The sequence below is a fragment of the Serinus canaria genome, chromosome 19 (assembly GCF_022539315.1).
Source record: "Serinus canaria isolate serCan28SL12 chromosome 19, serCan2020, whole genome shotgun sequence".
NCBI classification, from domain to species: domain Eukaryota; kingdom Metazoa; phylum Chordata; class Aves; order Passeriformes; family Fringillidae; genus Serinus; species Serinus canaria.
In genome coordinates this window covers 7,064,679-7,089,981 of record NC_066332.1, presented here as the reverse complement: position 1 = coordinate 7,089,981, position 25,303 = coordinate 7,064,679, and the positions used below count along the sequence as shown (strand labels likewise).

At 50.2% G+C, this 25,303-nt stretch overlaps 2 protein-coding genes across 5 annotated transcripts in view; both read left to right on the top strand.

The window, feature by feature from the left end:
* The first annotated feature begins 1,656 nt into the window (after nt 1-1,656).
* P2RX1 (purinergic receptor P2X 1) lies at nt 1,657-13,470 on the top strand. Of its 2 annotated transcripts, none has more exons than XM_050981908.1 (13): nt 1,657-1,988; nt 5,291-5,438; nt 5,850-5,921; nt 6,374-6,443; nt 6,929-7,025; nt 7,269-7,349; nt 8,531-8,672; nt 9,778-9,908; nt 10,513-10,603; nt 11,268-11,333; nt 11,966-12,058; nt 12,573-12,620; nt 12,936-13,470. In XM_050981908.1, the coding sequence occupies exons 1-12, from the start codon at nt 1,852-1,854 to the stop codon at nt 12,615-12,617; spliced, it is 1,173 nt and encodes a 390-aa protein (XP_050837865.1). In that variant the 5' UTR covers nt 1,657-1,851; the 3' UTR covers nt 12,618-12,620; nt 12,936-13,470. The 2 variants fall into 2 exon arrangements, with proteins under 2 accessions (XP_050837865.1, XP_009092917.1); XM_009094669.4 differs by having other exon boundaries at nt 1,658-1,988; nt 12,939-13,470.
* A 6,641-nt stretch (nt 13,471-20,111) lies between these two features.
* Nucleotides 20,112-25,303, top strand: part of CAMKK1 (calcium/calmodulin dependent protein kinase kinase 1) — a 93,276-nt gene continuing 88,084 nt past the window's right edge. For 2 of the 3 annotated variants that reach the window (XM_009094892.4, XM_050981862.1), the window contains exon 1: nt 20,429-20,851. The gene's annotated coding sequence lies outside the window, so the exon portion shown is untranslated. Of the gene's footprint in view, nt 20,172-20,428; nt 20,852-25,303 lie in introns of those variants that run through there. The other variant, XM_030231833.2, reaches the window with a different exon arrangement.

Here is a 25,303-nt window from a genome sequence, read left to right as displayed (position 1 = left end):
ATCCATGCTATAACCATTTTATTGACTCCAAGTACCAGAGAGGAGGTTAGAAGTGACTCTTTTACAAGTCATTTTGCTGTTAAATTTAGCTGTCCTATTTTCATTATCCCCATGGCCTTGGCAAGGGTGAGCAGCCTTCCCTAAAAGGCCTCGTTTCATACAGTAAGTTATTTGCTTCTCTCCTGACAGATATCTAAGCTTATAAGGTTTGCCTGCTCCACTCAATAGCAGGATCAGCCTTCAATCTCTATGATTAACATCAGCATTTTGTATTTGCTTTTGGCTCCTTGTCTGACAGCTTTCCATGTTGCTGAGGACTGGGGCATTGGGATCGCATCACGTCACTTGCAACGTGGGATCATCTGATTTTGATTCCCAGACTTCATGGTACACCCAAAAGATTCAGATAAATTATTCAGTTGCTTTTCCCACAGTTTTGCTTATTGTCCAGCAGAGATAATCAATTTTTCCCACTTATTTCACAGTTGTCAGTTCTGTAATGTATTGAGTCGAAAGGTAAATGTGACAGTGAGCAGTCGGCAAGTGAACTTGAGAGACAGCGATGCTAAAAGAAATATTCCTGAAAGGAAGGATTTATCCCAGCAGGTTTAGATTTTTCCCTACTTTCAAAACTTATTTCTCCTGCAGAGAGGGCCTTTATGCCAGGCTTGGTGGCTGCAGAGAGCCAGTGTCTCCTTTGAGGCCAAGGAGGCAGCAGATTAACTCAGGCTCATGGAGCCTGTCCCTGCCTGGAGTGCTGAAGCAGCTGAGTGATGGGGTTTCAGGGGAAAACATCCTCTCTTTCCCCCAAAAACACAAACCCAGTGCTCCCCAGCACAAAGTGTGCCCTGGAACTGCCCACTGGGATGCACTGAGGGCACAGGGTCCCCCATCCACAGCCTCTGTGCTTTCTCCAGCAATGAGCCAACCCCCTTCAAAGCTTTCCACTGCAGCTGTTGGCCCCCAAATTTCAGTCTGGCACTGTCAAATCCAGTCCCTTTCTCAGTGATATTTGTTTTAAGTGGTGTCTGCACCACCATGCAGAGCATCGCTCCCAGTGACCCTGGCTCGCCTGGCCCTGCTCACATCCAGGCCATTCAGGAAATGCTGGAAATGCTTCCAAATGCACCCAGCCCAGCCCAGAGCAAGTGCTGGGAAGGAGCCAAGCCCCAGCTGTCTGGCCTCACCATGGGAGGGGGCCAAGCTGGGTGCCCTTCTGCTCCATGGGTTAGCTCCGAATTGCTGAGCTGGGCTTTCTGGTGCTCCCCCTTCTCCTTCCCGACCCTTTTTCTGGGGCAGCTTTTGAGAGACAGAGTAGGACATGGGCTCAGGACACACAGCCTGAGGTGGCTGTTGTGGTAGGAAAGATGATACCCCAATCCTAATTCCTAAAATTTCTCCTGGGACCCCCACATTCTCTTCTATCCCACTGTTGCCCCCCAGGAATGCCTCGTGGTCTCTGCTCATCCCCAAGCCCTGCCTGCAGCCTCTCTGTCCCCAGGGAAGGCTCCCGCCGGGCGAGGGAGCATCACTCACAGTCAGATGGCTTCGTCCTGGTGGCATGTGGGCTTGGCAACAGGGTGGCCCTGCACCCTCCCACACCCTGTCCCACCCCCAGACCATGTAGGGCACCCGCTGTTCCCTGCCCAGAGCTTATAGGAAGAGGAAGCCTCATCCCTGCGCAGAGGAGGAAACCCGACAGCCCAGATGTGCTCAGAGCCACGCCGATAGCATTCTTATTTTGTTTTTTTTTAATCTGCAAACAGAGGAGCTGCCGGAGCGGCGGCGGGCACGGCCCAACCCAGGGCGCAGTGAAGAGCTGGGAGGCTGTGGCACAGCCCTGGCACAGCCATGGGGCAGAAGTGCATGGACAGGGTGTCCTCCTTCCTCTTTGAGTATGACACCCCTCGGATGGTGCTGGTGAGGAACAAGAAGGTGGGACTGACCTTCCGGCTGATCCAGCTCATCGTCCTGGCGTACATCATCGGGTAAGGCTCCCCAGCACCTGCTTTCCTGACACTAATGCTTTGCCACTGGGTTAAAAAGCAGTGGAGAGAGAGGGGTTTCTATATCCCCTATATCCCAGTGCAGGGGGGTTATTGCTAATGGCTTCACATCCCTCTGGTTGTGGCTGCTCCCGTGCAGCCCAGCGTCCCACCGTGGCTCTTTCAGATGGCAGCTTAGTCCCCATATCCTCCCCAGAAGCTACTGTATGTCCAGGCTGGAGGCTCATCCCTGCCCAGCCCTGCTCCGCACACCGGGGCCCCGTCTTCTCACTGAAGAGAATCCAGATCCTGCTCCAGCTGCTGGACGGTGGCCTGAGAATCTGTTGTTATTTTTATTTTCATTTATATTAAATAAGAGGCATTTGGGGCCAGTGCAGTGATTTGTGAGACCCAAGTGGCTCAAGACAGGGCCATAAATCTCCCTGTTCACCGCTCTGACGCTGCGGCCGAGACGCAGCTTGGCTCCAAAATTCCTGGTCTTATTTGCTTCTGGGAGGCAGCTCCAAAAGCAAGGGCAACTGCTTAAAAAAGGCAGTGAGTGGAGCAGGCAGGATCAGAATGGGTGAGGATGTGTGTCCTCAGGTGCCCTGGGGCTGCTGCTCCTGCTGAAGTTACTCTGTGCCAGTCCCCTCAGTGTGGGACGATGCTATGGGATGTGATGGTTGGTAAGCCTTTGCTGTGGCCCCGTGGCTGCTGTGGGATCAGCCCTCACAGGAGACCAGCACCCTTTCATGGGTGCTCCCAGCCAGGGCAGGATGTTTGAAAGGAAAGGGGTGCCTGGCCATGAATTGGAAAACCTGGGAATTTTTGGGGTGCAGAGTGTCTCATGCAAAGGAAAGGCAGTGGTTCCCAGGCCTCAGTGCAAGCGAGTTGCTGTGGGGAGCAGAGGTGCCCATCCCTCCTTTTAGCACAGACTCCCCAGAAAAGGTAAAAACCTTCCCAGGGGATGAGTGTGGAACCTCCCCCATTGGTCCCACCCTGCTGACCAGCACTTTGGCTCCCAAGGATAATACTCATGCAAAACTGCAACCGAGGTCTCAAGGATGCTCTGTTGCAAAGAGTTTTGCACTGGTGTTACTGGGAGCAGCTTTGTTTTTCCTAAGGACTGAGCCTGTGAAGTCCCAGGGCTCCAGTCCCAAATGTGGCTGGGGGCAGCTGCTCTCGTGGATGGGGAACTGGCACAGATGGTTGTGCAGGGCAACTAAGGAAACGTGGCTTAAGCAACTTGGCTAAACTGAGACAGACAACCAGGAGGGAGCAGGAAGAGAACCAGGGGGTGACAGCCAGTGGCAGAGGAGAGGAATCTGGCTTGAAGTTGCTGTAATTCCCAAGTTTTTCCTGTTGGGATGGGGCTCCTCTAGCAAGGAGGAGCCTATGATTGCAGCTGCCCACAGCCCCACCAGTCCCTGGCTTCTCCTGGCTGCTGACAGCACTGCCCCCAGTTCCCTTCCCACAGCACTACTCCCAGTTCTCTGCCCAAAACACTGCCCCCAGTTCACTGCCCTCACCAAGCCACAATGCCTGAGATTTTCTGTCCTTTGAAAACAAGTTTGGCAGCCAAATGTGTATTTATTTACCATTCTCCCAGCTTTTGTCCTCCCTTCATAGCAGGCATGGGATGATCATGGAAATGTGTGCCAATGCATGACTCTCCTAGAAGGACATCCGTGGTGCCATCAGAGCACAGAAGTGGGGCCAACCCCCCTGTGAGACCCCATGTCACCCCTGGGGAGCAGTTCTTTTTCCTGTGATGACTGTGATAAGGTGGTATCACTACTGCCCAGGAGATACCGGGTGCTTTCTGGGTTTTGCTTCCTGAATTCTTGCATGCAAGGAGCTGTGGGCTGAGCCACAGGATGAGGCCAACAAGAGAAGAGGGCTTGGTGGCTCTGCCACATCAGGGAGTGGTACCAGGGGACTTTTACAACCTGGGCAGGACTTGCTGCTGCATTTACAGCCTCACGGGAGATGGTTTTGTTTGTCATGACCTTGGCTTTGCCACAGGGAAGGTGGGGTTGCCCAGCCCTGTGTGCCCATAGTCAGCTCAGCCAGAGGGGGATAAGGTCAGCAGCAGTCTGTGCTGGAGGCTGATCTAGAGAAATGTTCTTCCCCTGCTGCTGCCCAGTTCACATCCTCCTGCAGCCCTGAGGGCATTGGGGAAGATGCCCACTGTAACCAGTGTAACCCAGTATGGTCTTCTGCCTTGGAGGAGGATGTTGCAGCTGGGTGTCCCAGCTGGGGTGGCAGCAGTGCTGAATTTCTGCTCCCATCCCCAGGCTCTGGAGCAGATTCCATCCCTGAGGTCCTCTTGCCCTCAGTCCCGGGATGCTGATGTGGTCGCAAGCTAAAAATCTCCCTCTCCGAGAAGGTCCAAACAGAAAACCTCCAGACAGCGCCTGGGATTCCCCATCTTCCCCTCTGCCCATCAGCCAGGCGTCAGAGGCGAGGCTGACACACCAGGCTGGTGTCATGGGCTGTCCCATGGGTAGCCTGCTGCCTCAGTCACGGCCAGCGGGACCAATGCCTGCGGCAGTGGGGACAAAATCCAGATCGCTCCTTTTTTAGTGCCGAGAATGCTCCGCGGCGCCGGGAGCACTACCCGAAATGGTTCCTTGCCCATGTTTATAGTGTCCCTGAGTCAGAGTTAATCCAGCGGCAGCTTGTTTATGCTGTAGGTTAAATAGTGTCAGGAGCCTGTCCTAATGACTGTGTGATGGGCTGGGAAAGGCAGGCAGAGCCCTATTCTGGCCACAGAGTGTCCCTAACCCTGCTCCTGCAGCCCTCTTGCACACAGGGCCATTGCTCCACATTCCCTTTGCTGGATGGGGAACAGTGGCTCTGGATGTGAACCCTGTCCAGACTCATCTCTGTGTTGGCCTTGGAGGCATTGGGTTTTGGAGAGTTCCTCTGCAGTGGATCAGATCAGGAGTGTTGGGGTAGGTCATTGAGACCAGCAAGCTGCAAACCTGCCATGGGCTTTAACCCTAAATGACTGATGGCTGCTGTGTTCCACCTGCCTTCACACACCCTCAGCCACAAAATGTGTCCCAGTCCCCGAAGCACACCATCCTGGCATGAAGGTCGAGTCCTGTAGCTACCACATGCCTCAGGCAAAGGGTAGGAAATTTCAGCAACATGTCCCTCATCCAGTGGGGAGAAACTTGGCAAATGATTCTCCAGGTGAGACTTGGTAGAAAAAGCCCCAGTCCACAGGTCTGTGCTGAGGACTGGGCAGTGGAGAAATGCTGGTGGCCATGCTCACCCTGCCAACTTTCCCTGTCCAGGTGGGTGTTCCTCTACGAGAAGGGCTACCAGTCTCAGGACAGCATTGTCAGCTCGGTCTCAGTGAAGTTGAAAGGGCTGACACTGACCAACGAGAGTGTCCTGGGTCCTCACATCTGGGATGTGGTGGACTATGTTTTCCCACCCCAGGTAAGGAGTCAGGGTGGGTGGGTTAGGGATTTGCTTTTGTCCCACTGGCTGCTTTTCCTCCTCCATGTGCTGGGGTGCAGATGGGTCCTTGGCATAGGCTTTCCATGGGGCTAACTACAACAGGGTGTCCCTGTGGTGGAAAGGAGGTTGCTCCTGTCACAAACCTCTGCCTAGGTTCTCCCTGGGGATCATTTGGTACTTGGGACCCACTGTGGCTGAGGAGGTACATTGGAGAGGCTGCCTCCAAAAGGATCGAGGTTCCTCCAGTGCCTCTGGAGCAGTGTCTCAGGCAGCAAGTGGGGTCCTCCAGTGTCCCTGGGGCTGGTGGCACTGCAGGTCCCCACCCAGGGAGAGGCTTCTCACAGAGGAGACCCTGTGCTGGCTGTGAGCTGGTTGGCTGTGTCTCCACAGGGGGACAACTCGTTTGTGGTGATGACCAACTTCATTGTCACTCCTGGACAGAAACAAGGAACCTGCCCAGAGGTAAACGCACCAGCTTCCTTCAGTGGGCTAAGCTTCTGTAATTCAGGGGGATTGTGGTGGTGTCAATTGGGAAATACTTTTTCTGACATTGGGAGGTTCAGTAAAAGCCAGGGCCTGGCCCCATATTTAATGCTCCTGACCCCTGTGTGCTATGTGAAGACTTCTATTCTGCTGAAAAACAGGTGGCATCCATTTAAGTTTTCTTCCCTTTGAGATGATCAAGAAGAGCAGGCTTGAGGCTTAAATGAAAGCATCTGCCTGGAGTGAATAAACTGCCCCTTTTTTCCTGCTTTATCTGGACAGCCTTGGTAGGGAAGCAGTGTATGAACAAGGCTCTGGCTGCAGTTGAGCAGTGTATCCCTCAAGAAAACTGCAATCTGGCGAGGCAGGAGGGACAGGGGCATTGAAGCTGCAGGGTGGGATGCTAAGAGGTGGCTGCTTTCTCCAAACAGCTGCCAGATGCCGGGCTGTGCACACAGGACAGTGACTGCAGCAAAGGGAAATACAGCCGGCAGGGACAAGGTATGGCACACAGTCCTGGTGTTTCTGGTGAGACAACACAGAGAAAAGCTGCCTGGCTGGGGTGTCCCCTGGCTGGGGGACCTGCTTTGAACAGGAAAACCTCTGACATGCTGGTTGAAGGTCCCACATGGGCTGGTCCAGCTCTGCTCTTTTGAAAGATACCTGAGCTGCAAACAAAAGGGTTTTTTTTTTTTTAATCAGGACTAAGCCATTTCCCCCAAACTTTGTCCTCTTATCAGTTCAGCATTTTCTCAGGTGTGTTTCTACAAGAAAAATCCCCAGCTGCTCCCCTGTACAACACTGTAAGAGAAACCACTGCCCTGAGCTGAGAGGCCACAATTAATTTCCCAATTGTTTCAGAAAGGTGCCAAAGCCCTGAGCATTTTGTGTCTTGAATGCCCTTGGCAGAGCTGCAGCCCCATCCACCCCAGCGTGAGGCTGAGCTTTCACAGGATCCAGGGTGTGAGCAGCTGTCTCCCCCACAGGGCTCAAGACTGGCAAGTGTGTACCCTTCAACAGCACTGTGAAGACCTGTGAGATCTTTGGCTGGTGCCCTGTTGAAGTTGATTACCATGTTCCCAGGTAAGGAATGATGTTGTTACCCTCTTTCCCATCCCAGCTGCTCTTGGTGTGGAGCAGACCAAGATGGGGCTCTATGGCATGTGGCCAGGACAGCCTGTGTTGTGAAAGATCAGAAAGGGAAGGGATGGACCACCAGTTTTCTGGGTCTGCTTGTCTCGTTTGGGTGAATTTCCACCAAATGGAGCTTTCTCTAGAGCTTGGAGAGCCAAATGATGGACACATGCCTACACTTGTGTTTTGCAGTCCTGCCCTGCTGTCAGAAGCAGAGAAGTTCACCTTGTTCATCAAGAACAGTATCACCTTCCCCAAGTTCAAGGTGTCCAGGTAAGGAGAGGTTGGGGGGATGGCTCCTGGTCAGTTCCTCCAGCTGTGTCCCTCAAAGGAAGCCGTGGGTTCAGCTGGATGGGTGTAACTGGATGCTTGGTACAGAGGATTGCCTACCTCATCAGCATTTCCAGGACTACTCTAACTGCTGCACTGAACCCCAGATTAACTCATAGGAACTGAGACATTTCCCTCCCAAATCTCTCCCACCTCAGCTGGTAGCTGTAGTTACTGGAAAGATTTCTGGAATTAACCTCTCCTCACTTACCCTCACAAGCTGCAAATCAGTTACTCTGATATTTCATTTTTCTTCTCTGAAGACAAAATTAAATACCACATGGCCAGGATAAGCTTGGTGCCCCAGAGTCCCCCTTAACATCACAGATCCCACCTGTTTCAGCAAAGGGTGGGCTTGGCCCCTTCCTGGCAGCACTGGGGGAAATGCTGCTGGCTGAAGGCATGCTCCTAAGAGGATTTGTGATGGCACTGACCATATATCTGATTTGGAACAAATTAACAGAAGCTATTTGTGCTGTAGACAGCAGATTCTTCTCTCTAAGCTGATCCTGTCCCTGTGCTGCAGCCAAGGTTAAATGTCCTGGCAGCCAGCATCCTTGGCAAAGTCCTGGGCTGACCTCACACCTCCCAGGAGGTGGTTGGGAGAGGGGATTCCCCCCAGCTGCAAGGAGAGGTGGCCCAAGTGAGGACAGGCTGAAGAGGACACAGAGAGTGAGCAGGTCCTGGCAGTGAGGGTGGCTGGGCTGGCTGCTGTGGGGAAACTTCCTGCCTTTGATCACTGCTGACAATTTACAGCTGAGCATCAGCGATGGGATCAGTTTGAGCAAGGCACAAGTCTTACAGAACCATAGGCTTCACAGACAGGATGTTTTTGGGCAAAAGAGCAGAGTGAGATGGAAGACAAGAAGTTGCCCTTTCCTTTTAACCCTTGCTGTAGGAGATAGCAAACTCCAGCTAAATATGAAAGGTGTGGGATACACTCACTATCCATGAGGCATCCCAGATAAGAATTGCTGGAGCTCAGAACACTGCCTAGCAGAGCACATGGACAAGTGGCATGTGAGTGGGAGAGAGACATGGACTGGGCAAGGGACTTATAGAGGTTTTTTCCCCCAAAATTATTGTGTTACTGTGAATTTTTCTCACTCTCTTTTCATTCACAGGCGCAACTTGGTTGAGAGTGTTACCAAGCAGTACCTGAAGAAATGCACCTATCACAAAGTCACTGATTCCTTGTGTCCTGTGTTTGAACTGGGATACATAGTGAAGGAATCGGGTCAGAATTTTACCTTCCTGGCTGTTAAGGTACTTCAATTTCAAATTATGTTCCTTGCTGTTGATGGGAGAGGGACACTCAACAGTGCAATCATCCTCAGCTGTTGAGATGATTTTCAGTTTTCTCAAGAATTCTTGAGAAAGCAAAAGTGTCAGAATTACCTCATAAAGATTATGAATCTCCTTGGACATGGCCTAATATTTACATTTTTCTTGGAAACTCTTGAGAAGATTTGACCCACTGGCAGTAAATCTCAGGGTTCAGCTTGTTTTAATTTGAGCAGTGAATAACTAGATCTGTGTGGACAAATCCCATCTGACTGAGCTTGGAAATCCCAACTGGATGGTCAAATATTGGTCATTTCATAGTGCTAACTGCAGCCTTTCCCCTGGCTTCAAAATGCAGCTTTGCCTAACACTCCTCACACTGGTGTGTGGGAGTATCTGCTATCTCTGCTGCAAAACCTTGTGATAACTTTGCCAGGCATTGAATAAAACCAGAGGCTTGCATACATGAACATTTATTTCAGGGATTGGATCAGATGGCCCAGAGAAGCTATAGATGGCTGCCCCATTCCTGCCAGATTGGACAGGACCTGGAGAAAACTGGTCTAGTGGAAGGTGTCCCTGCCCATGGCAGGGTTTGGAACAAAATGGTCTTTCCAACCCAAACCATTCTAAGATTCTATATATTGAAGGTGTAAAAATACCAACCTCTGGGGCACAGCTATTTACAGCCTGGAGTGAGCTCAGGAGGGAGGAGGGACTCCTGCACATCTCTTGGGCATAACCAAGGCAAGGGAAGGCAGTCTCATGAGGACCAGAAGGGATCTGGGGTGAGCACTATTTCTCAAGACTGTGTCTTGGGCACAGGATTCTGATCAGGAACAAGAGAGCATGAATTTATTTGTGTATCCAGCACTCAGGACAGAAACAAGAGCCTCTGCAAGGGGTTATGTACAGGCCACATAGCCATGGCTGCCCAGGAGGGCTGAGGCAGCAGTGGGGTCCGTGCATCTGGAGAGCCAGGACACCTCATGGAGTCGAGACAGGACACCTTTGAGGAGGGAAAGCATTTCTCTGTGTGGGCCAGGTCCAAGGAGGTGCAACCTCATGACTCCCCTCTTGGCTGCAGGGTGGAGTGGTGGGCATCACCATAGACTGGAACTGTGATCTTGACTGGCCCCTGAGGTACTGCAAACCCATCTACCAGTTCCATGGCCTGTACAATGATGACAGCAACGTTTCACCAGGGTTCAACTTCAGGTAAGGAAATACCTGCTGATTCTCCAAATGTAATTCAGAGGTGACAGCTTCCAGGTTTCCACTCAAGGGATGGTGGAAGGCCAGAGACTGTCCTTCAAAATACTCACTACCTTTGCAGAGCCAGGCAGCAGTACCAGTGATCTTTTAAATGGCATGAGAAAAGTGATAATACACCCCTTGGCTTGAAAATTGCCCCATTACCTTTCCATCTCCTCCCCTTTGCAGGCTCTCCTGCTTGGCTGAGCTTTTGGGAAGCCCCTTGAAAGACTGGAGATGGTGTAGGATCATCTCATGTGTTCCCATAGTGTCTATCCTCTGCTCTGTGTGACACTGTCACTAGTGCTTCACTGTCTGCTGCACACAGAACTTGGGGACATCAGATCAAACAGCAGGAGCTGGAACTGCATGCTGCAGGCAAGAAAACTGAGGCACAGAGAGGAGAGGTGCCAACAGCCCAGCTCCTTCAGGGGGTTTAAGGAGAAGGGCAGGAGCAGGTCTGTGACAGCACATTCCCAGATGTTTGTCCAAGATCCCAGTGCTGTAGGGTTGCAGGGGCAGTTAGACCCCCTGGCAGACCATGAACACTCACCATCCAATTGCACAGATATGCCAAATACTACAAAGAAGATGGGATGGAGAAGAGGACACTCTACAAGGTGTTTGGGATCCGGCTCGACATTCTGGTGAATGGCAAGGTAAGGGTGGATCCTCTGGGTCCCGGGGACAGCAGTGCCATGTCCTTGGAAGGGACCAGCTCTGTAACACAGCACCAGGGTCCTGTGGCATCAGGAAATCTAGTGTGAATGCTTTCCTTGGGTGCTGGCCTGCTCACAGGAACCATTGGGAAATACTGGGGAAGAGAAGAGGGGAGGAAAACATGTTTTATAGGTCACATCTTGCAGCTGTGGCTTGATCAGTGGTTTTTGTCTAAAAAAATTTGTGATGCGAGAGGGGAGGACCTGTGGAAACTCAAAACCTTTTACTGATATTTCCAAAAGCATTTGCATTTTTCTATTTTGTCTTTTTCTTCCCACTGGGAGAGAAGGCTTTCCTTCTTGTGTTCCCATGGAGAATATTCAAATTGTATACTTTTTTGTTTGGTTGCTTGGTTTTGGTTGGGTTTTTTATATTAAAAATACAGCAAGAAAAGTAAGTTCAATTTATTTCAGCCTAAAACCAACCTACAATATTTTTCTGTTTGACCAGCTCTTTCCCAGCTCCTGTTTCTCTGTGTGCTGTGGTTGTGGTTTGGGTTGCTGCAAGGCACTTTTGCTGAGCCCCACCTACAAGCTAGAGCACCCTTTTCTTTTCCCCTGGGCTGACTGTAACTTATCACCTATTTTCTCTGACTTTATCCAGGCAGGCAAATTTGACATCATCCCGACCATGACCACAATTGGCTCTGGAATTGGTATTTTTGGAGTGGTAAGCTCAGATATTTCCAGCCTCTATATGGAGACTCTCAAATTATTCTTCTTGCCTGTGACATCCGTGGGAAGTGTCCTTGAGCTGCAGTGAAATACTGGCTACTGCTCAGGGAATCAGAGGATGAGCAAAAGGGGAAAAGGAGGTGCTCTCCTGCCTTGCCAGCTCAGGAAAATAGATTCCTGCTGGTCCCTGGCTGCTGTGAATTCTGCCCTGCTGATGAAGGGAAGGCTGGCTCTCTTGGCAGGTCTTGGTATCCTGATCGTTTCAAGCTAGAGCTGGCATTGAGGGAGGGTCTGCTGGTGATTGGCAGTATTTCATTCAGGACAGAAACCCAGTGTGTGATTTGGTTATGGTTGTTAAAGACTTGGGAATGGCTCAAAGGGTGTTGTGCTCTGCACTTACCTAAAGGGGAAACATTTCATTTCTGTTGGCTTAAATCAGTCACTGTTGAACACAGCACACTTCACTTCTGTCCTAAATGGACACTTGGAGACTTCAGCAACTGCCATGTTGTGGGATGAAGCAGAAGTGACCCTAAATTATGGGGCAAACTGAGAAAAACTAAAAGTACACAGCAGTCCAGGTAATCTTGGAGGGCAACTCCAAACCTAACTGCACTTTGATTTAAGGCCTCTGTCCTCTGTGACCTGCTCCTGCTGCATTTTCTCCACGGACGAGACTATTACAAGCAGAAGAAATTCAAATATGCAGAACAGGAGCCTGTAAGTAACAGCGAGTGCTGCCCTGCAGAGGCTCTTGTGGGGGTGTGTGTGTGGATGTGTGCATGAGTAATGATGCTGTAACACAAACATCCACACTGAGGGGCAACCAGGCGCCTTCCTGAGCCCTTGGGACTGTTGGAGACTGGGATCCATGAATCTCCTCTCCAAAATTACTGAGATGTTGTGTGTGACTCATTGTTAATAACTTTATTCTCTGCCTTTAACCCCGGATATTCCAATATCTGGTAACACTTGCATTGCTTTAAGGGAAGCAGGGGCAGATCTGTGCTTTAGCAAACTAGAAAATGTCTCTTTTTCTGCTCTTTGAGAACATCTCCATAACCATGGAATGCTTCATGGCCTTTAAAAGGACACAAAACCAGTTCCCTTCAAATTCATTTGAAAATATGAGTATACACTGGGGATTAGGAGTTGCTGCCCAATCACGTTTCCCTGGCATTAGAAAGGAGCGGGTCTGTAAAAGAATCCTTATTTTCTCTCCTTTAACCCCCAGTCGAAGTCACATAAGAAGGAAAAGAAGCCAGACAACACACAGTGAGAGGTGAGTGGAGTTTCCCCAGCCCTGCTAGCATACATCTGTCTGGGATGAGGGCTACAGGGCTTGGGGCTATTCCAAGGTCTGTGAGAAGGCAGGAGGGTTTCAGGAAGGCAGCAGGGTTCCAGGGAAGTTTGGAGGAGACCTGAGCTGTGGGCTGTGGTGCCTAACATGGGGTCAGCACTTCCCAGCATAAGCAATTGCTTGGGGCAGCAGCGGATGCAGGATGTGGGACTGACATTGCATCTTTGATGGCAGGATCCCTTGAAGAAGGGCACTGGGGGGCAAGAGACCAGAAATCACTGTGCACCTCTCTCTCAGCAGGATCCACACTGACTGACAAACCTGCACCCCTCTTCCTCCTCCTCCTCCTCTTCTCTTAAAACTCGGCTGCCATCCCGTCACCTCCCTGGGCCAGCCCCAAGACCAGCAGAAGCAGCATCCAGCACCAGCTCATGGGAGGTGGTGCCCAGCAGCCAGGCAGGGGCTGGCTGGCCCAGCACACAGCCTGTGGTGGGACATGCCATGATGCTGTGGATGGGTCACACTAAGGGATCTTGGGGCCCTCTGCCAGCCCTCTGCAGGGCACTGGGTCTGCTCCTTTGCAGGCCCTTCAGAAGAGCTCGCACTGCACCTGCCTGGTGTGCCAGGGCCGTGCCAGGTCTCTTGCACCTGAAGACCCTGGGGAGAGCACAGCTGCCTCTTCTGACCCAGAAGCACCGTTGGACAGTTCCAAATTGAGAAGGGGAAGGAAGGAGAGCTGGCAGGAACCATGCCCAGCTCTCTGCCTGGGAGAAAAATGGTTATTTTCTAAGGATGTATTTTATTAAAAAATAAACCTTTAGTTTTTCTACTACATCCCTTTATGGTGCCTATGCTGGCCCAAGAGCACGGTGTCTGCAGTTGTTTCTGGAGGGTTTATGCATAAAAAGTAATCCCTTTAGTGATGATTCCTTCAGAAACTGCCCTCCCATGCAGGGCCCCTGGGCCTCTGGCCACAAGCAGGGGCTGTTATCAGAGTTGTCACTTGGGTTTCCTCCTCAGACAGGCTGGCTGGCAGGGAGCACTGGCACACTGCCACCCATGGCCATCCACTGTCCTGTGCCAGCTCTGCCTCCACTGCCCACGCTGGTCAGTTTTAGCTGGTCAGAAAGACTTTCTCAGCAGCAGCCTCACAAACCAGCTCTCTGCACCCAGGAATTGAACTTCCCCTCTGTGCTGGAAGATTTGCACTACTCATCACGTGCAGCTGCACATCACGGGCTGTGCTCAAACCTCACGTCCCTGTGAGCCAACCCTGCCCTGTGCTGCTGGCTCTGTTCCATTCACCACATCAACCCTGACTTTCTGCATAGCCCCTCTCTGAATGTCTGTTTTTACCTCCTCGGGGAAAATGTTGCTTTGGTTGCTTTGAAAGTGGATCCCAATGGCCATGGCAGAGTCGGTGGAGAAGCTGTAGGGCTGTAATGTTGCCAGAGCCTGCAGCAGCACTGCTCTGGGCTCTCAGGGACACAAGAATGTGTGCCTTAAAGAGATGCAGGTGATATTTGGTCATAAGCTCGACAAACATTTCAAGCCATACCATCAAGCCATACATTCCCCAGGGCAAGATCATTTGCTCTCAGTGGGATGCCTCAGCTTTCCCAGGCAAGGTGGGGTTTTTGTAAGGTTATCCATGGTTAATTTTTTCACCCTTTCATGTGCTGCTGTCCTGTGTCAGAGGTGCCAAGTGCTTATACTAAGGATGCAGAGAGGATAAGGGAAAACCTCCTGGTCTCTGGAGGAGTCGGTGCCTGTTCAGTGAGGGCTGGGGGATCTCCAAGCCCCAGGGGCTCTCCTGCAGCGTCCATCGAGGACCAAGCAGGTCCCATGTGGTGGCACGGTGCAGCTCCCCAGCAAGCTGCCACCAGCAGAGGGGACTGCAAGACCATTTCACAGAGGCTGGGGAAAATCCAGTTTCCATAGACGGAAGCGAGAGTGTTCAGGTAACCTTTAGCACCCGCTTACACCGGGTCAATCTCCGGCCAAAACTTAAAATAACAAACACAAGGCTGCAGGTAGAGCTGCGGGGTGTTCCTGCCTGCTTAATCTTTCAAGCTGCTTGTAATACAAAGTCCCTATTCCTTCCTAGGAAGAATTAAAAGGCAGAATATGAAATCACGAAAAAGGCAACTTGTAAATGATCCCCTCTAGTTGGTATTCTAAACTTCTGAGCTGGAATCCCTAAAAGTCCTAAGGCTGCTTTAAAAAAACACGGAAGGATTTATTTTCATCTCTTTAACTTGTTTTCTTTAAATGCACAGTCTTTTGGGATCCTTTGCTTTGCTTTTCATTTATCATTTCTGCAACCAGCAGAATGAGATATTGCAGTTTTAATTCTTTCCCCTAAACAAGCTCCTCCTCAAAGCCAGGGGGCCCAGGCCCTGTGGCTCCCAGGGGGGTGACAAACAGAGCAATGGCTGTCTGGAGGAAACTGAGCAAGTGTCACATTTTGACATACACTGGTCCCCTCTGCTGTATGAAAAGGCAGGCAAAGCCCATGGCACTTGTTTCAGGCCTTCTTTTGCCATAGAGGCTGGAGGTGATGGTCAGAGATTGGAGCCCAAGGAGGAAGAGCTACTCTGTTCAGCTCCCTAAGCAGCCTTCCTTGGCACAGATGTTCTGCTTCAGCATTGCAGCTCCCAGCCCCCTCCCAGTGCCTTCCAGTTTGGCAAAACTCACACAAAGTTACTGAATGCAGGACAGGACACAACAGTTAAAAGCTAGAGCCTCACAAATGGAAATGCTGACTGGTTAAGACACCTTAACCAGTGTTGCAACCCTCAGTGTGCAAATGTGAGTGACCAGCAGGATCATATTCCTGTTCTCTTGGCTTGACCTGATCTTGCTCTGAGGATCAGGGGAGAATTTACTGTTCTTAGAAGAATTTCTTTGTGTTGTGGTCTGAAAACAACTGCATTTGAAGCAGTTAGGATGTGGCCAGTGTGTCCTGCTGCTCCCTGACCTCTGAGCAGTAGGATGAAGTGTTACAGAATCCCAAAGGGATTTGGTCATCATGTCAAAACCCCTTCAATGACAGTGTTTGGCCAGTTGAGGGTTGGTGGTTTGTGGGGTTTTTTTAACTCCTTATTTGATTGCATTTTGGTTTTTACACAGTTATTAACTAATAGAAAAGGAACTTTCAGCAATTCAAGCACTGTCCCAGAAAACGCACAAGAAAGAATGTATATATTATCCAGCTAATCCCTATTCCTTACAATCAGCAGTAACAAGCCCTTGTATGTGATGATGTCAGTGCTCCAAACGTCTGACAGAGGACTCTTGCCTTAATCATGGGTGTTAGACAACAAAAGCAAGCAATGAGTGCAGTGTGATTCCCATTGTATAGAAACAGAAACCAAGATACAAGCAAATAAATTTTGAACATGGATTTAAATGCAGTGAGAATTTTCTGCTTCTGAATAGCTTTTGTTATCTGTAAAGGCTACTAGGTTGGACCTCGTAGAGATATATCTTTTCATAACCTCAGGCAGGGTTATTCTGAAAAAAAATCAAGTAGCACAGATATTCCAGAAGAGCAATTACAGAAAAACTTATTTGGCAATAATTATGCTGGTTAGTGATTCTGCAGAGATGAGGAATTATATTTCAATCTCTGCAGAGCTGGCAACATTTAATCATTATGTTTTGTGCTCAATTCCCAGCACAATGAAGTCCTGATTTCCACCTGGTGCTTCCAGACATGTAACAAGGCAAATTAAAATGAGTAACACTCAAGAAGTAGATAATTCCTTTCCTGTGCAGCCTCTCCTATCTTTAAGCCCACTCATTCTTTCTCTGGCACAGCAGACTCCCTGATATTTTTAACCCACTTCTCCTCTTAGGACATCCTTGGATTTTTCCCTAAAAAAAGCACCTGCCTTTCTGGTTACACTATTTCCCTTTCTCTTTTGTTGTGGGAGCATGTTTTCAGTTGGATAAATCCTCTGGCTGACACACAGTGAAGGACTGGCAGGAACATGCATATCCTCCCAGCTCTGAAGGATGCTTTTATTTCCTTCTGTCCCACAGCTGGGCATTCTCAGGCCAGACTGTGCTGGGTGGCAAGAGGAGCTTCTTGGCCATTTGAGCACTTGACATCTGCAGCTCAGCCTGCAGCATCTCTCCTAGGGACAGTGCAGTTGTTACAGCCCATTTTCCCTGCTGCCAGCCCTGTGTTAATTATGCCACACTATAATCTTTGGCTGCCTTTGGTGAAGTGCTCTCTCCTTCTGTTATTTGTTTCTAATTGCTTTATTGCCTTATTTTTGAAAGCATAAAATTCAAAACTGTCCAAATGGGTTCTGAATATAGCAACAGCCTGGTCACCTGATGGGCTCCTCAGCAGGAGTGAATCAGGATTGCTCCAGTTAACAGGGCTCTGCCTACCAGTACCAAGCACAGATCCTGCTCAGCTTTATGGAACCACTAAGAGATTTCCTAAAAAAATGATGGCTTTAAATCTTCTTTTATCTAAATGTACTAGTGACATGCCTGAGGAAATGTGAGCTCTTCCCCTCAAGACTGTAACTCAAGGACAGGTTAAATAAATACATTCCCAGTCCTTGCACCCAAAAAACCATGCAAAATTGGTTAACCATACTCAATCATTATTGAACAGAAATATCAAAGTCTTAATTTAACATTGTTATAGCCATTTAAGCATCAGAGAGACATTGTCAGTAACTCTATTTCCACTGGCCACAACTGCTCTGCAGTGAATCACCTGTGTGTGATGAAAAGGGAAGGTGAGGCACGTGATTTGTTTGTTTTGTTTTGGTTTGGTTTTTTTTTTTTTTTTTTGTTTGTTTGGTTTTTTTTGTTTTCTGGAAGAAACAGCATGTTCTGACTGAGCTGAGCCAAGCAGGTTATTTCATTAAATCAAGTGCTCGAAGTGTTTGCCAGAGTTGATTGTTTCAAACCTTGATACTGGTGCTAAACTGTGCTTCAGACATCTGGTGATTTAAATCACTTACTGGTGATAAACTGCCTGGTGCTAAAGGAGGCAGATCCTTAGGAGACAAATATCAGCACTTTCTAAACAGCCAGTATCTCATAAACTTCTCAAAGCCAAATGAATCAGCCCAAACGACTTCTGAAAACCTCCTCAGCAGTAATTAGGGCAAGAGGAGCAGGAGGCTGAAAGGTTCACTCATTGCTCAGGAGATGCTGAGTTGGCCCTGCATGAGCCAGGCCCGGCTTGATAGACTTGAAAGCCTCTGTGAAACAGGTCAGTGTTTTTTGGCTCACATGTTATGGTCTTTCAGAGCATCTCTCATGCCCTGTAGCCACAGGAGCACAGTCCCTCCACAGGCACAGGCACATTCCTGGGTGGTGGGCTGGGTTTGCTGGGGCTTTCCCTCCAGCCTGGGAGGAAGCTTTGCTTTTGCTCATGGGCTTGTCTTACTTTTCCTGAGAGTCCCCTGAGGCACACACACAGCCCAGGAGCTCAGGCTGCTGATGATGTCTAATCACTGTCATTAGCTAACGTTTGGAGCTGCTGGAAGACAGCAGCAGCTTTGGAAGCACACAGCCAAGGAGATGGGGCTCTCTGCTGTGCTGTGACCATCACAGAATCATTTCAGTTGGAAAACACCTCTGAGATCAAGTCCAACCACAAACCCAACGCTGACACTAAGCCATGTGCCTAAGTGCCACATCTACATGTTTTTGGTTATCCTAAAATGCAGCAGGCTCTGCCATCCCCTCACTGGTTATCATGCTGCTGTTCACCTGCCCCAAGAGCCTTTCACTGCCCCAGTGCTTCCTGTTCATGGAAGATCTCTGCTGGGTTTTCTCTGTGAAGAGCTGAAAACACAACCCTTTGTAGCTTTCTAACAGGGATCGTTTCACTGAAGGCAGCAACTCTTTAGTAGTCAAGATCTGAACCACATAACATTTCAATTCCAAGTGGCTTTGACTGAAAACTGGCAAAGAGAATGCACAAATATTTCAGATGGAAGTGAAAGGGTATTAGCCCTGAATAAACCTGTTCATCTGTAGAGAGTTGCTCAGCTGCCTGTGACCAGCCAGGGTGACAAAGCACATTTCTGCAGGAAAAGTAAGACTTGGATGCACATAGCAAATAGCAGCAGGCTATAGCTGGCTACAATAAATATACCCACAGAATGAGTAAAAGAAAAAAATTATGCTCTTTGCTAGGCTTACAAGATGACTTTGCTGTTTTAATGCATAGGGCCTCTTAATTACAATTTGATACTTCTCTCAACACAGTGACAACAGGGGAAGCTTTTTTTGAGATGAACAAGTTGGTAGTAAACCACAACATGCATTATTATGTGTTATTTCCAGTTATGAAACCCACGGTAAGGAATTAATTTGTTTCTAAAGCAGAGGATTATTTGAGACTCATTGGAAGCGGGCACAGGCATTTCTATCTGCTTGTTGTCACAGCAGGAAAGAGCAGCAGTCTGCAGTGGGTTGAGTCAGGATGTGGATTTAATCCATTTAGCTCTCTGGCTAAATCCAAGATTCCTGGCGGGGACCCTGGCTGTGAGTGGAGTCACAGCAGAGCCCAGTGAGTCCTGCCACGAGTCACTTGTCACAAAATCAACTTCTTCAAGAATTCCACTGCAAATGCTTCACTGCTGGGTGCAGTGAGAACCCCTCGACCCAGGGGTACAGTCCACCACGAATCAAGAAGGTAAAAGAGAGTGGGAGGGAAAAATAAAGCCAAAACATGAGCCAAACCAAAGAAGGCATCTGCTCGTAGGAATTCCTTGAAGAACAGCAGTGGGATTAGTTGGTGTGCAAGACTTGCAAGTTGCTGCAAGACTTGAGCAAGTGTATCTGCTCAGGGTCGGGTGCTTCTCCTCTAGAGACAGAGCCAGGGTGAGGGGACACCCGTGTGCCGGGATCCTGGGCTCCTCACGCTGCGTCCCTCGCTCGGGGCCGGCGGGGCCTCCGCGCCCTCGGCTCCCACCGCGGCAGCGCCACCGTCCCTGATCATCCGTGTTAGGGAGAATTTCTTGGCAGAAAGGGTGATTAGGCATTGGAAGGAGCTGCTCAGGGAGGTGGGGCTGTCATTTTCTCTGGACGCGGCTCCCAATGTTCTGTTCTGTCACAGGCTGGACTCGACGATCTCAGAGGTCTTTCCAAACATCACCGATTCTGTGATTAGCAAAAAGCCCCGTGTTTTCACACAAAAGCGCGCACCCCAGGTGCGCTTCTTTCTGGACACCACACGCCACCGAAAAAAAAAGGATTTTTGGTTTGGTTTTTTCTTTTTTTTTTTTTTTTTTTTTTTGGCCTTTTTGCCCCAAACCCCAGCGCCTCCTCGCCACCTGCCCCCCCACCCCGTCCCCCATCTCCCTCACGGCCACACGCGCGCGCGCCCCGGGAGGCGCGGCCGCCCCAGCCAATGGGCGGGGCGGGCGCGGGCGGGGCGGGGCGGGGCGCGGCGCGCGCCGGCCCCGCGCGGCCAATGCGGGGCGGGGCGGGCGGCGCGAACGGCGGCGCCGCGGGGCGGGCGGGAGCCGGCGACGGCTCCGAGCGCAGGTGAGCGGCCCCGGGGACCGGGCGACCCCCGCGAACGGAGCCCCCCGAGCTGCGAGCTCCGAGTGGCGCGCTGGGGGGACAGCCCGCGGGGACAGCCCACGGGCAGCGTCCCGGCCGCGGTGGAGGGGACGCGGGTGGGACCCGGCGGTCGGCGCGGGTGGACACGGGCGGCCGCCGCATCCTCCGGGCTGCGGGAGTCGCCGTCGCGGCGCGGCCGGGGATGCGCCCGGCAGCTGCAGCTCCGGAGGTGATGGTTTTACCGAGCTCAAAAAGAAATGGGAAAAAATGAAATCCTTCCGAAAGCTGGGTTTTGAGCAGTTTGGGCAGTGCCGGCCATCCCTCGCCCTTTTCTCCAGGGGGCAGAGAAGAAGGTGAGGAGTACGGTGAGCTCCGTGCAGGTTTGTCACGGCTTCCTAACCCTCCTTGCTGCCCTTGGGATCGGCCTGAGCTCCTCAGAGTTTGGGTTTTCCCGTGGGTGGGTGCCCCGGGCCGAGCCGTGCTGCCCCGGCCGTGTCTCGGAGCGCACACCTGGCAGCCAGGTGAGAGGGGCTTATCTTCCTCTCTGCTTGCCTTGGCTCTGAGGGACAATGACCTGCAGCTCCCGGTGGCCTGTGTGCTGTGAACCAGGAAAACTGCTGATCCTGCAATGGTACCCACTTTCTTCAGCTGCTCTGATGAAGGTAAAATTATCCCTCTGTTGTAGTTGTAACTTAATGGAGAAGGTTTTGTTTAATAGGAAGCTGTTGCTTTTCTGTTTACAGTAGTCTGCAATTCCACATTAATCTTCCCATCATGTGTTAACTTCCTCCCTGTGAGGCATCTCTGGCAGCTCCAGTTTGTTCTGGAGTTTGACACGGGATGGCTTTGAAGTGTTGCTTTCGAAACTGGATAAGGAGAGCACAGAGCTGCTATCTCAGTTGCTTGAAGAGCCAAAGCCAGCGTGCTGGGGCTGTGCTCCAGCGTGTCCTGTGCATGGTTTGCTGTGTGACCCCCGTGCTTAGGCTGGGATGCCTGCTGTGAATGGGATTAAACTCCAGGGAGAGCAATAAATTTGCTTTCCTGGGCTTGCTCCCTTGGCTTTTGCCTGGAGAAGGTCAGATCTTAGCAACCAGGAGCGTAAGCACCAGGCTTTTATCATTCCAGCAAGGAGTTCAGGCATGTCATGGGTTGGTTTGGTCTGAAGGCTGGGCATTAAGTCACAGCAGGTGCCAGGCCACCGAGTCCCAAGAGATTTCTTTCCTCCAGGGAAGCTGTTTGCTGGTGTGAAGTGCCTTCTGTCTGGAGCTGTCTCCAGCTATTTCTCCAGGAGTTTGGGATGGCTCTTGTGGCTTGGAGTGGGGTATGTAGGAGTGCTCCCAGGACAGCTCCTGACTTGGAGAATATGGGCAGAGCTGCCCATGCAGCTGCTCCTGGACTGAAGCTGCCAGGGGACCTCACCTGTCCTGGCATTGTTCAGAGCAGTGAGTTTCCCCTTCACACAGCCAGAAGGTGCTGAACTTCTGCCATGGCTTTCAAACCTGTGCTGCTGCTCCGTGCTCTCTAATTAATGTGCTCATTAAACCCTAAATGCCTTTGCCTGATACAACTAATTGTCCTTGCACTAGCTAGGCTTTCAAGGCCCAGCTTTTCTTTTGCTGGGAAGGGGTTGTGGCATTTCCCTTCCCCTGCTGGGCTCTTGTGGGGTGGCTGCAGCAGGGATGTGCTCAGCCTGCAGCAGAGGGGATGGCTGGAAGGATGGTGTCGCAGTGTTCTCTTTGCTGGAGCAAGAAGCACTCTTTAGGCAGTGGTCATGGCAAAAATTTCTGTGGTTTAGACCTCAGCTGGGTGTGAAGAGGTAGCACTGTGCTGTGTCACTGTGCTTCAGCCAAGGCTCTTCTTGCAGAGTGGAGCATCTCTTTTTGCTGATATTTGTTCCCTGAAGCTACTGAAGGATGTTTTAACCCTGTGTTTGTGCCACTTTCTGATGAACTGTGGAAAGAACAGTTCTGTCTGAAAGCCAAATCTTCAATGTCAATGCTGACCTTAGAAGAGCCTTTATAGGCTTGTTGCTACCTAGGGACAGGGGAAGGAGAAACTTCTTCTGTAAGAGGTTTCAGAAAAAGGCTGAGGTTGCTGGATGGCTTCTAGCAGGTTGGCTTTGGTCTCCAGAGGAGATATCTGCCTGGCTGAGGGCAGAGAGGATAAATCCAGGCACACCAAGCTAGTGGAGAAGGGCTGTGTGCTGGTGAAGAGCTCGGTGTGAGGATTTTGTCAGTGCTGGAGCTGTGGAAGGCAGTTTGGTAGGATGTGAAATCAGTGTGTGTGCAATTAGTCTGCCTTGGGGAGATGCCTGGAGAGAGGATACCCTTTGGTGCCCTAGAGCACAGCTGGATGGGTCTGTTCAGCTGCTCAAAGCCCTGACAAGTGCTGGGTGTAGGGGCAGGCAGGTTCTGCCTGTGTGAGAGATCTCCCTCGCTTCCAGGGCCCTGTGGGGATGCTCAGTGCAGCAACACAAGCAGGTGAAATGGTTTGTGTGGAGCCAGCAGCAGAGCCCAGCTTTGGGCAGCATCAGGCCATAGCAGGAGCTCTCTGAGTGGGAAGGAGGATGGGGAAGCAGGATTTTTGGGTGGATTTTTACCTCTAACTTGGGATGGGAGGAGACTCCTCCTGCACAGCCTCTGGCAGGTGCTCTCTGCTCCTTTCTGCTGCAGCTTGGCAGGTGGAGAGGGAGACTCAGGAAGCTGAGCCATCTCTTTGCTGAGAAAGAACAAGGAAGCAAGTTACCCCTTCATCTCTGGGATGAAAGCAAGGCCTGAGCTATCAGCCTAAAAGCCAAGTACAGAGTTGGTATGAGATAAAATGTTCTTGGCTTGTGTCATAAACTGTAGCAAACAGACCCCTCTAAGGACAGCCACTAACCCTTGTGAAAATTCTTCCTCTTATGTCATTGTCTTCATGGTTGCTCCTCTGATTTTCAGGGTTTTTTTCCCATTTTTTTGGTGTGGGGCATGGGATGTCACTTGCTTTAAGAAGCAAACATCCAGCATGGAGGAAGGTGACCCAGTCACCAAAAGTAAGTGGTGGAAAAAGGAATGTGTGTGGCTGGCTGTGGGAATGATTGAAGTGTGCAAAGCAGTTGTTGATATATTGCAGTCATTGAGGCAGGTCTGAAGGTTGGTTAGGGGTATTTGTGATGGATAAAGTGTCAGGTACAGCTGGTAAGTGAATAATACCAAAAAATGCCATGTGGTCAAGCATGTTGTTTTATTTAAAACAGTAGTTAAGCTTAGCATGGTTGGAGAAAAGTGTCTGAAGCCTTCTAAAGAAAACAGATCCTAAAAACTGATAAAGTGGAGAAGGATACTGGTCTGAAAGATGCTGTGGTGGGAAGAAGCCACAGTGATTTCCATCCATGAGTGGGAGGGTGGCTGTTGGTTTGTGCTGGTGGGTGAGGTGTGAGTACATGTGTTCCAGCCCTTCAGAACAGGGGTGTTTCAGGCTTGTCTATTTGGGCACAGGTGGTGACTTTATGGATTGAGTCCTTAATCAAAGAAAAAGATTTTATAGACTGTGCCATTGATGCTGAGTCAAGGACTGCAGAACTTGCAGTTCTAACTTACTTAGGAATTTGCAGCCTGGATTTGTTGGTCACTTCTTCCATTGGCTTAAGTTTTTAGAAAGATTTTGTTGTTTCATTGCACTCTTCAGTTTTATTGTATATTTTACCTATTAGATATTCACTTTATTTTATATTTTTGGCACAAGTGATATGGATATAAACGGAGGGAGAAGCACAAATGTCGTATGTCAAGTATGACACTGGAGAAATTTTGTTTGTTTTCAGGTGCTGGTGTCCCTGGGAAGTTCTCCTAAAAGCCCAAACCCTTTTGAGGACACAGCTTCTCCGTGGGCTGTCCCATGGCAGCTGGGAGCTTCATATCCCACAAAGCTGCTGCTTTAGGGAGTGAACCTGGCTGAGTATAAACCCTTGTGTTTTATTTCTTGATGGCACCCAGTGCATGAGCTGAGTCATGCTTTGTGCATAAGGTGTGGTTTGATGAGGATTTGTTTCTTTTGGGTTGTTGCCCTGGGAAGGCATTACTTTTGGGTGAGTACTGCTGAAATAGTTGTAGTTTTGGCTAGAATCTGTGTGGGATTAATTTAGGCTGCTTGTGTCTGGGGTGATTTCAATGTTTCTACAGAGTGGTGGCTGTGAAATGTGATGAATTCTTCAGTATTGTTCAGAGAATTGATGGTGAAGTTGTTAGCTATTTAACAGTGACTGCTCTAATTATTTTGGTGTGAGTGTAAACAGCAAGGCTGTGATGTGCTGGAGCAGCACTTGAACATGTGTCTTTCTGAGATGCAGACATGCTTCTCCTTTCTCCTGTTCCTGGGCTGTAGGCTCTGTGTATGCCTTGGACAAGCAGAAAAGACATGCAAATCCAGCTTTCCTTTCTGCTGCTCCTGGTGCCCTGTGGCAGCTGCTTCCCTGAGGGCAGTGGAGCCAAATTCTTGGCCTTACTTTTTTTGCTGCCTTTTGCAGTTCCCTGTCTCCAGTGGTTTGCACTCCCTCACAGCAGTGTAAGTGAGGTCTGTCCTTTTTAGAGCTGGGAGGTTGGTGGGAGCCCTTGCTGCAGAGCAGATTAAGCACAGAGCTGTGTGCCAAGGTGGAAGGCAGCAGATCCCTGAAGCCTGCAGCTCCTGTGCAACATCCCATGAATATTTTTGGGGTGTGCTGATTGTTTTTCTCAGCCAGGTGACACTGTGATTTTGTGACCTTGTGAGGACAGAGCGTTGAGTGCTGGGGAAGCCCAGGCTAAATGACACTTTCTGAGGATGTGTTAGTGTTGTATTTGTGACTGGTTGGGATGGAGGTGAGAGTGTGAATCAGTGGTGCCAAGGGATGTGAGATCATCCTACCCTGCTGACCTGGACTGTGGTGCCAGTGTGTGGCAGTTCAGTGCTGGGCTGGAGCCCTGCTCCCAGTCAGGTGCTGCTGCTCTCCTGCTGCTCCTCAGCTCTGCCTCTGCTGCAGAGATTGGTCACAATTCTGTCTTGCAGTCTGGGGAGTGCAGCAGAGCTTGGACCACCCACTCCATAGTCTGTCTTGGTTTTGCTTTGCTTTTGCAGGGTGTATTTATGAACTCCAA